The 15,857-nt window shown below is 35.2% G+C and overlaps 3 protein-coding genes across 3 annotated transcripts; 2 read left to right on the forward strand and 1 right to left on the reverse strand.

Annotated features, from left to right (window-relative positions):
• The first annotated feature begins 374 nt into the window (after positions 1 to 374).
• LOC114717785 (uncharacterized) lies at positions 375 to 1,463 on the forward strand. Its single transcript, XM_028902979.1, has 4 exons — positions 375 to 512; positions 741 to 830; positions 932 to 1,069; positions 1,170 to 1,463. Exons 1-4 carry the CDS (start codon positions 375 to 377, stop codon positions 1,461 to 1,463), a joined length of 660 nt encoding a protein of 219 aa, XP_028758812.1.
• Positions 1,464 to 2,015: 552 nt separating this feature from the next.
• LOC114717790 (uncharacterized) lies at positions 2,016 to 3,175 on the forward strand. The gene is made up of 2 exons (XM_028902982.1): positions 2,016 to 2,036; positions 2,305 to 3,175. Exon 2 carries the CDS (start codon positions 2,413 to 2,415, stop codon positions 2,998 to 3,000), a length of 588 nt encoding a protein of 195 aa, XP_028758815.1. The 5' UTR covers positions 2,016 to 2,036; positions 2,305 to 2,412; the 3' UTR covers positions 3,001 to 3,175.
• A 4,721-nt stretch (positions 3,176 to 7,896) lies between these two features.
• LOC114717762 (uncharacterized) lies at positions 7,897 to 9,492 on the reverse strand. Its single transcript, XM_028902956.1, has one exon. It carries the CDS (start codon positions 9,490 to 9,492, stop codon positions 7,897 to 7,899), a length of 1,596 nt encoding a protein of 531 aa, XP_028758789.1.
• Between the last annotated feature and the right edge of the window lie 6,365 nt (positions 9,493 to 15,857).

The raw sequence follows: 15,857 nt of genomic DNA on the forward strand, positions 1-15,857 counted from the left end.
CTCTGTTACTCCTCAGGAAATGCTTGACAAACTATCTGGAGGTACTACAATATATATACACATACACACATTTATATTACTTGCACATTTTTTGTCGACAAGATATATAACCATATGTGATGAATTCTTACTCCTCGGTATCTTTCTAAACTTAATATATGGATGTAGTTTAATAATATTTTCTGCATGCCACATTCTTCAAGTGCTTAAAATTAAGTATTTTGTATATTTGAATATAATAATGAACATTAATATTTTATATACTTCAAATAATTTTTTTCAAATGGATATAATTTATTTACATACAATTGTTATTTTAAATAATTTATTTGGCATTAATGATATGATAGGAATCCTCTCGAGTATGATACATTATGGGAGGGTTGAGTGATATTATCAAATCCACGAATGATTCTGATAGAGAAATCACCCAACAAATTGGTTGTCAAGAAATTGGAGACCAGAGGAATGACCAAGGATTGACGTCCATTACTTCATCAAACTTGAAACAGGTACGCATATGTCTTCCATCTCTTATTTGAATGCCCAGCAAATCCATTATATCTATTGGATTTGGTCCTGCTCATGCTTGATAGACATCATAATGTATAATATATGATATAGAATGCATTTATTCACTCATACAAAACAAGAAAGAGTCAGAAGATGGAAGTGCGCAAAAACGAGACATGTTAAGCAAGTGGTTCAGTCAATATTGACTATCTTCTAATGTGGTGTAGAATGTTGAAGGAGCTGAAGAGTGTACTATATCAGAAAATGTTCAGATATCTACTTCATTAGCTCATTCAGAACCGGAAAGCTCAACCAAGGTCAACCTCACTATCTTACTATATTACATCTTGCACTAATATTGTCTTTTTTTCTGCTTGTGACATTAGTTAACTACGTATTTTTGGATATGCTGTCCCAGAGTATCAATCAAATAATGCCCGGTTCAGAGATACCTGCAGTAATGCCAACTTCATCTTTACCTCCTCAATCAGTTAGCAAGCCGTTGACAAGTAATCCTATAGATATATCTCTGCCTAAAACGCCTCATGATGAAACTGTAAGTGTCATAAAAGCCTCTCAGACTACAAGAGTATTTGCAAATAAGTAGACTAACCTATTTGATTTTGACTATATGTTCATTGATTTTTATATATAAGGAGTTGGTCAATACGATATCAACCAGTCAATTGGATTTGAAGGACCAACAACAATCACTTGAAAAAATTGGAATTACAAAAAATGAAATTCCTCATGAAATCAAAGTAATGCAAACATCATTCATATATATGGAGCAACTTATTCTCCCTTTTTTCTTCTTTTGGGTGATGCAGATTATTAGAGATCTAGAAGTTCAGAGTGCTCAAAAGGAAACTGTATCAAGGGAAAATGTAGGGGATAAAATTCAACTCTCTACAAACTCATTCAAATACTGTAAAACTCACAGATCATAATTTATCTCTCTACAGGTTGTTAACGAAGCTTTGAAGGTTCCCTATCATCTGAGAATGCTAAGATAACTACCTCATCAACTAATTCAAAATTAGCAAGCTTGCTCCCTGGAACCCTAGCCATTTCTTCAACAAACACAATTCCACTTGTAAGCTTTCTAATACTTTTCTTGGCCCAAACGTGATATCTTTTGTTGGCACTTATAAAACTATTGAGTATTATATATAGTCATGATTCATGATCATGTGGCTATAAAATTGCCAGCAATGATATGGGAATCGAGTGGAATATATGTATATAGCTTTTTAAATGAAACATGGTTTGATAATGAGTTAAAAAGACTTCTATATAAAGCTTATATCTTAGTAGAATGGAAAATGTTGTTGAAGCTTAGACTCATATGTGAGATGATATATAACAGGTTTTAATTTATTTCTCTACAGGATGTTAAAGGAAGCATTGAAGGTTCTCCATCATCTCGGAATGCTGAGATAACTACCCCTTCAACTCATTCAAAATTAGCAGGCTCGCTGCCTGACATCTTAGTCACTTCTTCGGCAAACACGCTTCCACATGTAAGCTATCTGCTTTTCAAGGTCCAAATATAATGATACCTTTTGTGGGAATTATCAAATTTTCTGAGTGTTATGTATAGTCATGATTTATGATTTTGTGCTACACAATTGCTAGCAATAGTATGAGAATCAAGCAAGAGATATGCATAGCTTTTATTGAAAAGAAGTTAAGATACTTGTATATATAGCTTTTATCCTAGCATAATGGAAAATATTGTCGTAGCTTAGGACTCGTGTGCTGTTTTTCAAATCCAATTTTTATTCTTAGATTCATGGTCAAATCAAGTTCAACACAAGGAAATCAGATGTTGAAGAGGATGGGAAGGTGATTCCTGTGACAAATCTTAAAGACTTGGAAGATGATGATCTCATCAACATGCTTCAATCCATGGAGGATGATTATAGTGGTAAAACACCAACATCATCATCTGTTCCTACTGCTGCTGCTGCTGCTGCTAAAGATGAGCTTGTTGCAAAGGCCCTTAGTGACTTGGAAGACTACTTGAAGATGCCTCTTAAGGACATAGCAACATCAGAGGACAATAGTCTTCGCCTTCAAACAGCTCTCAACTTCTTGTCTCGCCTTTCCTTGGAAGATGAAGCTCTATCCCATGAAGTTATGGCTATAATAAAGTCTATGCACAAAGAGTTGCCTAACATTCTGTCATCTTTCAAGCAAGCATTTGCTACTGTTAATAAATTTGCAGAGCTTGAAGAAAGAGATAAGAGGATCAAGGAGGAGCTAACTCAACGAAAGGAGGTTGCCCCTGCTCTTGTTTCCAAAATGTCCGAGACCCGGAAGTTTATGGATGAAGCTCAAGAGAACGAAGCTAGGCTGAAGGAGCAGATCTCTAGGTTGGAGAAAGTGAAAAAGGATTGTGAGGCTGAATTATTTTCTCTGCAAGAGCAGAAGAGGAAACATATTGTAGAAACAGTAGAGTTAAGAAAGAGTTCGAGACTGTGAGGAAAGAGAAGTCCGAGATGGCAGAAGATGAAAGAAAGTCCTGGCAACAACTGTTTCAGGTTGATCATAAATGGTCAGTCCTAGGAAGCCAGTTTGAGCAAAACATTGCTAATAGAAATCTCTAATAATGCTTCCTTTGCTTATTTTGAAAGACCAAATAAAGTTTGAGAGGTTTTTAATAATCACTGGACTATTTATTTGTTGTGGGATATGTGCGCTGTAATACTGTTGATAGCTTATTTGAGCTATCCACTTGTACTAAATTTTCCCAAGCTATCCTTTGCTCATAGAAATGTTTGTATGTTTCTCAAAATTGTTTCTATGAGAATCGAATCCAAATAATTCGGTTGTTCAATCACTTATGGAAAAATTGATGGAGGTGGGTGGTGTGAGCTAAGAGTGCGAATAAATCTCACCTTGGATATGAATTAACTAACTAAGTTATATATACGTTAAATAAATTTATAAACTTGAATTAAAATAATTCAAAGGGTTGTCAATGATGTTGAGAAATGGTTATATTAGAAGCAGACTGTTTTGCTGCAAGAGATTAAGCTTGAAAAACAGATTAAATTGGTTACTGGACATGAAAGATATTTATGGATCAATAAAATGGACAGACTTTCACGTAAGCTGGAGTGTCCCTAACTTGAATTTCTGTTCATCTCAACGAAGTTTGAGACACCTATATATGTAACCAATGATATTTTTGAAAGTACGATGAAGCTTATAGTGTTGGTTCTTGAAAATGAAAAGAGTTCTGATGAACAATCAATTCTGCAATGGTCAAGGGTACTTCCTGTGGACAGTGGCAAACAATATTCTACGACGCCTGTTTTTAAATAAATGGCTATTAGATAACATCTCCTTTTTACAAAGCCTAGAAAGACTCAAGTCTCTTAAATTATCAAAATGCATTATTGGACAGAACTTCAAATTATAGTCTTCATTGTTTTGTTCTTTGAATTAGTATTCATACTTTATCCTTGCAAAAACATTCATGCAGAGCTATAATTCCTCTTTGCTAAGTAAGCTATGCTATGATCATATATTTGATTTCTTCAAAGGGTTTAAATATAAAGGACAGCCAGGGAACCATTCAATATGACTTACATGAGAAAGAATGTAACTACAATTAATACACATGGATTAGATTAACAATCATTAATAATGCAATTAATGTATGAACTCTCTAAGCTATCCTCCTCAAATGCAATTTTCTTCGGCCTCTCTAACATATTTGTCCTTGCCATTATTCTTCTTTCCCTCTAAATGGTAGCATGCTGCACCACAATATTCTGATGGACCAATCGTTTCTCTTCTTGTGACATCGACTATCAAACTGGTTAGTTTTCTCTGTTTCCTTTTCTTTTTTTTGTTTTTAAATATGAATAAAACTGATGAAGGAGCAACATTCTCCTGCAAGAAGAAAAAGTATCTGCAAGCAAATGACGTCTGCTGTCCAATTGTATATCCCTTCCATACAAATCATCAAACCTGCAATAAAGTCAGATATAAGAATTTAATACAAACTTGCTATATATGATCATCGAGTGGATAGCTTTGCGGACTGCCACAGGACATCTATTAGATCATGTACAATCAATAGAGAACACACACAAACACATTCACATTCACATGACAAACGTTGAGTGCTTATATGACGATATTTAAAAAAAAAAAAAAAAGGTCTAGTTTTAGGCCTCCGTTAGAACTATTGATCTGGATAGAGTTTTTCCAGTTTGGTAATTATATGTAACTTGACTTTAAAAGAGAAAAGAGTGTCTGATCCAATGTCACATAATATATTTACTTCTGTATGGAACAGCCAAGTCACACAATCGAAGATGAGATGAGAAAAAGGCTTGGAAGCCAATCAAGCTAAAAATCATTGGGCCTTGTATATTTATCCTAATCAGCTGTGTTTTACAGGTGATTTAGCAGCGGAAGTAGCTGATTTCCTAACTCATTTGTGAGGGTGGGATTTTAACAAGTTAAACTTTTAAAGCAATGGCTTCCTCGATGGGTTCTTGATTGCATTGCAAGAATAGAGCCCCCACATGCAGTAAAAGAGAAGACAGAGTCGACAAACATTCATCAAGGAATAATGTGCCTAATGTACGTGCCAACAAAGAAACAAGTTGATGATGTTCTCATCAAGGGACCTCCAACAAAAAATTTTGACGAATGCATAAGCAAGTTGGTTATGATCAATAACTATGATCCAATGTTATATAATCATAACAATAATATAAATATATTCAGGACTTAGTTAGCCATTGGAAGGGGATATTAACGCTTCTATAAACAGAACCATTCAAGTCGTTTGTAGACTATGACCGTTTGAATGAATACGGCAGTTTGACTCAGTTTGACTCAGTTCTTCAGTTCTTTCGCTGTTTCTCCCTGTTTTTCTCTCTTCTCCTCTGTTTTCCCTCTCTTTCTCTCCTCCTTCCCTATATTCCCAAATCCAGGTTACATACCTCATAACATCCAACTTGAGGGGAAGTATGGGAATATCTTTGCTTCTATTGTAAATACTACCTTCAGTCCTTAATATAAGAGCTAGTTGACTAATTTGAATAGATTAAGAAAACTAGTTAAGTTAATTATTTGTAATAAATAAGTGTTATCTTTCCTAAAATATCTTTGCTAATCAAGTATATTTGGCTAGAATACTATTATTACAAGGACTACCTTAGGAAAAAAAATAAATAAATATGAAAAATAAAGTGAATTAAGGTCTTATATTTAGGACTAAAATAGAATCTAAACGATCTCTTATATTTAAGGACCAGAAGTAGTATTTTCTAAGATAGGGTTAGTGACTAGCAGGTGATCGTATAGCATCACACGTGAATTGATACTAGCAGCAGGAAAATATATTCAGTGAGAGGAGCACATGGCATAATACATTATTTTACAGACTTTTAATGTATACATATATATAGATATAAACGCAATAAGAAATATCATTTGGATCAAAGTCAAATTCTGTCCTAGTTGTACATCAATCCTTCACAAGCAATGTTTTGGGCTTTGTGACTTCCTCTTTTGGTTAAAGAATCCTAACAAAACAATTCAGTCATATTATTAATGAAGGAAAAGACCAAATCATCCAAAATTATGGTTCAAAAGTAGTTAATATTCATTTTTATAATCATTTTATACCACTGGTCTAACTAGTTATACCAATCAACTACAAGCGGCTAGCCATTCTAATTCATTAACAGAGCCAGGATGTGAAAATTGTTCACAAGAAAATTATTCCAAGAAAAGATTACAAACAGTTGACCGCTAATAAATATTCTTTTTGTCAAAAAACCTAGCATAAGATAAGGCATTAAGTACCAGTAAATGCTTGTCATCATAAAATTCAGGTGTAATTATGATAATACGACCTTTCATGGATGTTCTATCATTTCACTCCACAGATTTCACAAGCAATATAATTCAATGTGCACCCATCTCCACAACAAAGACGGCATTTAGGTCGATCAAAGGTGCTAGAAAAACCTTCTGAGGGGCCAAGATGCTTTTTTCTCCTTAATCAGCATTACTCGTTCATCACTTGGCTTTGTGGACAACCTAAGACCATTAAGCCAGTAACTGTTACCCACATGAGTTCTTTGCTTACGCTCAGAAGTTACCGCTGTCTTAGAATGAGAAGTTGTTTCCTTGGGCTTCCTAGATGCCCCCTTCTTTGATTTACTTTTCTTTGCTTTTTTTAGGTCCCACATTCCTTTTCTTTTGCACATGCAAGCATTTGGCCTTCCTGGCTGAACAGCGAAGAGGTATACTTGACGGGACCTTTTTATTGGTTTGAGATTTTCCTTGCCGCCTCTTACTCAATGGCTTTTTGCTTAACTCGGCTCCCTCGACCCTTTTTGTGACTGAATAATCCCTAGTTTTGGGTCAAGTTTTCTTCTTTTAGAATTAGAATTTACATACATCCCATCCCGGCATCTGTGACATGAATTTGTGCCTTCAACAGACTTGCAGAGTTTTGCCAAACTGGAAGAATCCTGTCCATTATACCATAGAAATCAGATATTGGGTGAAACTGGAACAGAGTGTTGCCAAATTGGCAAACAGACTTGCAGCATTTCATTGGAATTTTATGATCTTTAATATAAAATAAGATTATATCACATATCGTGTTATAAGAAATTTAAAATGCTTATGTTTGGTACGCAATTTGGAAATTGTCATTCTTCCTGTTGATAACAAAGTCTCGCATGAATTTTTTGTTTAGCTAAGCCTCCCATATTCAAGTGCAAGTTGAATATTTTGTTGAATGTTTTGCCCTTATTTTCTCAACTACCACTCTAACATTCTCCCTTTCAATGATCAGACTCGAGATAACCTTATTGTAAATACTACCTCTAGTCTTTAATATAAAAACTAGTTGACTAATTTAATAGATTAAACAAATTAATTAAGTTAGTTATTTATACTACATACTACCTCCAGTTTTAATTATAAGATCTTATTTGTAATCTATAAACAAAGTCTTATAATTAAAACCGAAAGTAATAGTTGTTATCTTTCCTAAGATATACTTGCGAATCATGTATATTAATTAGAACTTTCATTTAATAAAACATTTAACATATGCAAGTATGCAACTATTACAAAAATTATCCTACAAAAAAATGAATAAATATGAGAAATAACTTGAATTGGGGTTTTATATTTAGAACCCAATTAAATATCAAACTAATTTTTATATTAATAACCGGAGGTAATACATTACATTCAACACTAGAGATCTAAAATACCAGTGGAAAGTCAAACACAACTTTTATGAGTACAGGCAGAGGTCAACTCCTAAAGACCAACTTTTAGCATGTTAGTCTAGCTCTCACGGGAATGAACGGACGACAAAGTTTAATCTTAATCTTCAAATAATGTATTCTTGTAGCATAACATCCAATCTGAATCATCTCTTGAAGCAACCAGACCAGTTCCATCAGTGCTTATAGACTCAGCCTCCGAACAAGATAGCAGACCTGGAAATATTTCTTTGCCCAATCCCTCAATTCTCAGCGGTTTATCATCAGTTTCAGTGATTTTGACATCACTATCCAACTTTTTATCAAAGTCTACTTTGTCATTGACTTTAGGAACATAATGGATGGGTAAATCGTTGCTGTTGCAATCATTAGCAAGGTCTTCCTCATCTGACAAGCATTTGCAACAATCAAAGTCATCCATCTCATAAAGTTGGCTCATTAACCCTTCCCTCCATGATATCCTCATTTGAGACTGTGATGCTGTGTCAATTGTAGAACTCGATAACCAAGGAACCTGATCATCCAAAAATTTCGGAAGTTTACAGAGATCGATTGAATCAGAAGGCAGAGCTGAACAATCAAATTGGAAACTTGAATTAATAGAATCCCCCAATGGCACAGACATGAAGCTTGCTGATGGAATGGCTTCACCTATAGAATCAAGGTCAAGCTTAGAATTGCTTTTCTTCAGATAGTCTCCATGAACCCGTGGCATGCCAACATGGATATCTGAACTGAAGTCTGACTGTGGAGTTTGAATAACATTTCCACTACTCAATGAATTGAGTGAGTATGGAGAGTTCTCTTCAATACGATTGTGTTGAAAAGTTTTGCCCTTTCCTGAGCCACCTGCCTTGCAGCTAGACGTTGAATTGGGAGAAAAGAATATGGGTAAATAAGAAGGTGATAATAGTGAATCTGAAAATCCTTGAAATTCAGGGAGCCCGCTAGGAGAAATTGAGCTAGATGCTTTTCTTCTGATACAGTAATCAGCACTAGACAAATCAATGCTATCAATTATGCCCAAAGAAGCTCTGTGGCTGGATGATGGTGGAGAAATGGAACCAAGAGTGGTGGACTCAGCTAGTACCTGAACTTGACTTGCTCCATTTTCAGATGTCTTCGTGGCATCTTTATCCTCATTGTTATGAGGTGAACAAACCCAATACATCGAAGCTTCACTTGGCAGGGGCAACAAAGAGGTGCTGACATGGTTGGCGGTGCTCATTATTTCATTCCCATTACCATCATCAAAACTATCAGCAGTCCCATAATTTAAGTGAGGGTTGTCCTCTCCCACAATAAGAATACCCCGAGGCCTGCATTTTCTTTTGTCAGTGACACCAGAAACTATATAGCCAGCACCATAACAAGCTGGTGTAGTAGCTGAAACCAAAGAAGAACCACATTGTATCTCAGGGGAAACAGAAATTTGAATTGGAGGTGTTTTACTAGGGCTTGTGTTTGAGTTCTCTTTAACATCCCCATCATCACGTACAATATCCAAATCTGACTCAGACACCCTTTTACTCAGAGGAGTCAAAGTTGCTTCATTATGACAAGATTTGAGCTGGGAACACTTATGGTCATTGTCATTTATCCTCTTGAGTCTCTCTTCCTGCAGCATTGACTCTCCAAATCCAGATGGCAGTCGAGGAAGAAAATTGCAATGGTTATTCAGAACAGAAGAGGACATGGATTTTTGGCCAGTTTTAGAATCGGATTTCTTCCCAGATTGCCACTGGTATAGGCATGGGGGATTCTTCTTAACTTTCCGAGCCTTCTCTGATGCAAGGTTTTTAGTGTGCTCCCCGCTATTACCTTTTGTAAGGTTCTCTTTAGCTTTAGGCTTTCTCAAAGGAGGCACATTGTGGATTGAATTGGGAGTTTGGGAGAGGTATTTCGGTCTGCAGGCAGGGGATTTTGAAGAAGAAGAAGAAGAGTGGGAGAGGAAAAATCGTAGGCAACCTCTTGATGCTTCAGCAGAGACGTTGGAAGAATCACTGCTATTGCTACTACCAGAAATGCGATTCAGATCCTGCAATGGGTTTCGAGGACTTTGCTTTCTCCTTTGCACTGAGTTTGCAAGGGATCTTGGAGGTGGTGCTGTAGCAGGAGGCAGAAAAGGTTTTTTCACTGAAGATCCTCGGCTCATGGTGAAGCTTGCAGGTTCTATCTCACATTGAATCAACCTGCATTTGAACATAGACTGCTTGCATAAGGATAGCAATTTAAGAACTTCATCCATTCTATCCATTTTAGCACGAAACATTCAGAAGCTAATTCAGACTTCTCGCTAATCAGGTAAAGTGAAACATTCTAGTGAAGAAAGACCCGTGAGTATTGAGATATCTTCAGGAAATTTATTGCAGACAAATAATGTGTTTCCATTAGTTCTTAATGAAACAACCATGGAACTGTAGCAAAATCAGCTGCATTGCAGAGTAACGTAAGAAAGAAAAATCACATATAAGTAAAGAACACACAATAATAAAACCAAATAACCTTCACTAATACCTTTCCTTTATTTTTGGCCGTCAACTAACACTTCTCCTAAATTACCCGAAAAAACTAAGAAATGAGAGAATCGGCATTAATGGGCAGCTGAAAAATGCGTGCCAATGCATTAAAAAGAAATGCACCACAAGAAAATAGGGAACACCAGGAAGTATAGAGTTCACGACATTGCTTGATAGACATGGCGGACCACCGAAATGTGGTTGATCCTGACATTGTTTAAAGACCAAACAGAAAAGGCAAAAGCAGGGCTGCATTTCTTCCCGAAGAACCAAACAAGCATTTCAGATCACAGTGGAGAACAGACTTTGAAGAAGAGAAGAGAAACAGCAGTATAAGATCCTAAAACCATTCACCACTTCGATCTAAGACAGTGAGGGGGGGGAAACGTTAAAAGAAGAGATCTGAAGAGGGCTTACTCTTTGCCAAGCAGTTAGCCTGAAGACGGAAGAGAAAAGCACTGTGCCGACTGCCGATGAAGTTTGGCGAGCGAGCCACTGAAAATTCAAACGAAACGCGAGAGAGAGAGAGAGAGAGAGGGGACGAAACGGCATCGTTTGGTTGGGAAGACGGTGAACAGAGTACGCCTAGAACTTCTTTTTTTTTTTTTGGAAAATTAACATTTGAGACCATAACAAAAAAAAAAGATGCTGGAGTTTTATAAATACCAAACAGGAAATATCAATAAAATTTTTTTGTTATTTGCAAATTCAGATTTATCAATATCAAATAAAGTTGTATTACCAAACCTGATTTGGGATTTGTAATTTCCAGCTTCTTTTCTGTTATTCTCTTTTAATATTTCTGTCCTTATAATTCAAACAAATTTCCAAACCATAGCCCATAATTTATACAAATTGGCCACGTTTGATTTACTGGAACTATTTTAACAATAATGAAATTAAAAAAAATAGAAATGAAAATAAGTTTTAGAAGCAGGCTGGCATCACCAAAATTAGATTGAAAACTATGACTCTGTTTAAATTTACGTTTTGAATGATAAACTTAGCATGAAAATTGTGGAATATAACTTGATGGTAAATGTGAAGGTAAAGGGGTGGGGAATCCGGATCCTCTCAGTTGCAGCATCCACATATTGTCCATCATATTAATCTAAAAGTTTACAATGAGTCGCTTCATTAAGCTATTAAAAATTAAAAATAAATCCGACAGATGATATAAAATTGCTTATTAGTTTTAGGTCCGTTTGGCACGGGAGAAATGGAGAAGAAAAGAGAAAAAATTTTGATGAGCTCATTTTAAAAAATTAAAAAAAACAGGGTTAAAACTTTCTGATTAATTTTAATGACTTATTTTACATTTTTTTTTTCTTTATCAACATTTTATAACCTTATTTTTTCAATTTTTTAAAATGAACTCATCAAGAAATTTTCCCTCCTCTCTTTTCCTCCATTTCCTTCATACCAAACATACCCTTTAAATCTTTTTTTTTTTTTAAGAAATTGTTTAGAGTGAAACACATAATTTCTTGGACCTATGAAAAAAAAAGAAAATCTAATCCATAAAATGGATTCTCCAAGTGTTATCTTCAAAAAATTATTTAATACGAGTATATGTCAGCTGCTTTCATTCGTTAGCAAAACTCGAACATAAATGCAAAAATATGTGTGTGTGAACGTTTGTTGGTTTGTTTCATAGAGGCACAAATCCAATGAAGGAGATCACTTTCTTTCTGAAGCACTAAACGAGCCTCAAAATCAAAACTAATGATACTCCGATACTTAATACAAAACTTGGTTAATTAATTTGAATAAATTAAAGATGTTAGTTAAATTAGTTAATATGATTTTTTTAAAAAAAAAACACCATAAACATCTTTCTTAATTTCCTCCCTCCCTCTCTTACTTGATTATTGTTAGAAAAATATCAATAGAGTTAATTTAAAAAAAATTGATAAATATATAAAATAAGTCTTATATGTAGAACTAACATTAACTCTCTAATTAACTCTTATATTAAAGATTAAATGAGTACTTTTTAAAAAGCTTGAGTCCAAGCCTTCTTAGTGAAAGTTAAAAAAATAAAAAATAAAAATGTGTGCCTATAGTCCATAAGCTCAGGTCACCATCCTACAATGCTTTGTGTTGTCTGTCCTTCACGTAACATCATTTGTATTACACAGTTCATTAACAATGTCTTTAAGTCATCTGTTTGCCTTTTCATCATTTGAGTGAGGAGTTGGTTTTTTGGCGGGACAAGAGAATTAACAATGAAAATAACTTTATTATTACTCTATCCTTTTCTAATATGTGTACTAGGTGGGGTTAGATTTAATTTTAAGACATTAATTTCTTGTCTCTGGTATTTGTCATTTTTGCCCACATTAATTTACTTAATTTATACTCTCTCCGGTTTTATTTGAATAGAGACGTGGTTCATTTTATAAGTTTTAATTTCAAATTTGTCTGAATATTCAATGTTTTTTTTTAATCTTCTCTTTAATTATTTATTTTCTCTCTCTTGTCATACTATCTTATCATATTTTCCTATACACTCCCTTTTCTCTTTTTTCTCGCTTATTACAAAGATACATTTGAAAACAAAACTATATTTCTAACTTATTTATTGTTTTTGACCAATTATTTATTATTCTAAATTAATTATTTGAAGTTTATATAAGAACTTAAAAAAATATAAGGAGGGATACTTTAGAAATATCATGTTATTTATTATAATTAACTAATTTATTTGGTTTTTTTTATCTATCCAAATTAATTTAAGTATCTTTTATATTAAGAATAGACAGAGTATTATATTAAAGAAGAAAACTTACATCCAATTATTTATATACAAAACGTCCAGTTTTCCAGTGAACATGTGCCATCTGTATTTTTAAAACACATCATTAACAGCGCGACTCACCCCTTAATTTCTCTCTCTTGCATCCTCCCCATCTCTGCTCACGATCTCACCACACTTGCCCAGTCCCGAGTCCCTTTGTTTTTTTCCCTGAACAACCCAGAATCACCATTTTTATTTAGGGGTATTTCGGTAAGATCAAAATCATAGTTTAGAAGTATTTTTACGGTATACAAAGTAAATATGTGGAAGAATTTGTTTGGATTTGTGAAAAAATACTTTTAAAAAGTGATTATTGAGATATCTAAATACTCTCTTATTATTTTCAGTCTTAATTATAAAATCTTATTTACAATCTATTAATCTCGTCCTATAATATAATTAAGACGAGATACAGTAATTCCCAATGACTCCGCCTGTACTCTCCAGTCTCCACCCTTCCTCTCACTCGTGTCATTTTTTCTTATTTCAATTGAGTAAATGACATGTGTTTGTTTTTAATTTCTCCAGAAGCCTCAGTCAGGGCTTCTCTAGCCTTCCTCCGCCGGCTCGAAGGAACAAATTTAGAGACGTGTTTCTCTCACTCGAGATCAAAGCAAGCCAAGGGAGAAGAAGATCGAGGAGATATCTAAAATCAGCATCTCGATCCATATCGGAGCTTCTTCTCGCCCATCGGAGCTTTCCAAGCACCTTCCTGTCATTTTAACCATAGCATGAGGAAGAGGGAAAATTAGGAATATTCTCAGGTTCGGTGTTTAACTTGTCTCAACCGCAAAGCAGCTTGCCGCTACCGAAGTTTTGTCTGAGACCGAAACTCTGTTGTAATGGTGGGGTCGCTGGCATTGACATCGGCGAAAACAATGATCTACGATGACTTCTACGACACCAGTGAATATGCTTTCATGATTTTGTGGTGAACTGTTTGGTTGGTGCGCGTCCTTTAATTTGCAGTCATGAACAGAGATGAAGAGGGGGAAAGAGAGACTCTGAGACTGTGGGGTGAATTAACGCCATTAATGATGACATCTATTAAAAAAAATACAAACGGCACGTATTTACTGGAAAACTGGTGTTCGGTAATAAGTAAGTGGATGCAAGTTTGGTCTTATATTAAGAACACTTTAACTTTTAGATATTGCTTAGTTCATCATCTAATGGATCCCAAAAATTCAATACTCCTATATAATTCCTCCCACACTTGGAGGGATATCTATACTGTTGGGGAGAAGTTCAAGGAAGGGCTTGGCATCAAAGTTAGGAATAATAAATCCTCTTTTTGGTTTATTAATTGGTCTGACATAAACACCCTACTCATAGACCTCATTCCAAGAAGAGAGGGGGAGATTGATATGGATGAGAGGGGCAGACTATGTGGAGCTTGGAGGAGAGAAGGACAGATGGAAATTGAAACGGTAATTTGATGGGAACAATATTGCTCAGATGACTAGTGCACATCCACCCCGTGAAGAGAGAGTAGAGGACAAAATCTATTGGAGACCGTCAACTGATGGTTAATTTACAATAGCAGCAGGAATAGCATGTGGAAACAAATCTGGAAATGACAAGTACCTGAGAAGATCAAGTCGCTCATGTGGCTTTTTGCACATGGAAGAGCACATATTGTGAACCTCAGAAGGAGTAGAGGACTTCAAGTGATAGACAACTATTCGTTCGGATGTGATCAAGAGAAGAACTCTATGCATATATTGAGGGACTACCTAAATGCCAAGGAGAAATGGAAAGCAATCATTAAGCCCTCCTATTGGAATCCCTTTTTCTCCTTACAAGGTATCGAATGGATCAAGTGGAATCTCACCCATGAAGCAAGACTTCACTTCACAAAGAAAATCCATCGATCAACCTTGTTTGGTTACATGTGCTAGGACATATGGGTCAATAGGTGCAACAAACTCTTTGGTACCAATGAAGATGGTTTTAACCAGAATGCACATAACACTTTTTTGAGAGCTTGTATAGACTAGAAGTTGCTTCATAACAACAAGTTTTACAATCTACACCCACACCATAAAGTACGACAAGCTTCTACAGATGATGACTTTGTTAAGCTGGAGGTAGATGGCTTGGTTCTCCAAGATGGACAAAGTGGATGCAGAAGGGTCATAAAGAAGGCATCTAATGATTGGATTGATGGATTCTGCTGCAAACTCACAAATGTTCCTCCTACTATCGCAGAGTTGATCAGTATCATTCATGGCCTAACCACGTGCTGGAATAGAGGTTTTAGGAAAATTAACCTTGTTAGTGATTGTATAAAAGCCATTGCTATGCTAAATTGGGGTTGTACAAGTGACCACCCTTTTTGTGATATTGTTAATGATGCTAGGATCCTAATTCATAGGAATTGGGTAGTTCAGATCCATCATGTCCACAGGGAAGGAAACCGTACTGCGGATTTCCTAGCTAAATTGTCTCGTACTACAGCTAATAGCTTTTGTATCCTTGATCAACCTCCACCTCTGTGTCCAGAGGCAGATAGTGATGAAGGGCTCTAGTTGTAATCTTTTGCTTTAAGTAATGATATCCAGATTTCCATTCAAAAAATTCAATACTCCCCATAGGTTGCAACAGCTCAAGTCCAATGGAAAATTTGTTCACAACAAATGGTTTCCAAATAATGAAAATTCTTCTATGATCCAATGTTTTTTTAAAATTAAATTTCAACATTACTTCTATGATCTTTTATCCTAACATATTTTTATTTTA

This window comes from Neltuma alba, unplaced genomic scaffold (assembly GCF_004799145.2).
Source record: "Neltuma alba isolate B1F8T4 unplaced genomic scaffold, ASM479914v2 tig00011775_pilon, whole genome shotgun sequence".
Classification (NCBI taxonomy): Eukaryota; Viridiplantae; Streptophyta; class Magnoliopsida; order Fabales; family Fabaceae; genus Neltuma; species Neltuma alba.

Excerpts from the sequence above, each read along its gene's own strand:
- LOC114717790 (XM_028902982.1), top strand. The coding sequence starts at position 2,413 with ATGCTTCAATCCATGGAGGATGATTATAGTGGTAAAACACCAACATCA.
- LOC114717762 (XM_028902956.1), bottom strand. The coding sequence starts at position 9,492 with ATGTCCTCTTCTGTTCTGAATAACCATTGCAATTTTCTTCCTCGACTG.
- LOC114717785 (XM_028902979.1), top strand. The coding sequence starts at position 375 with ATGGGAGGGTTGAGTGATATTATCAAATCCACGAATGATTCTGATAGA. Across the intron at positions 513-740 it reads CTTCATCAAACTTGAAACAG|AATGTTGAAGGAGCTGAAGA; the intron begins GTACGCATATGT and ends AATGTGGTGTAG. Across the intron at positions 831-931 it reads AACCGGAAAGCTCAACCAAG|AGTATCAATCAAATAATGCC; the intron begins GTCAACCTCACT and ends ATGCTGTCCCAG.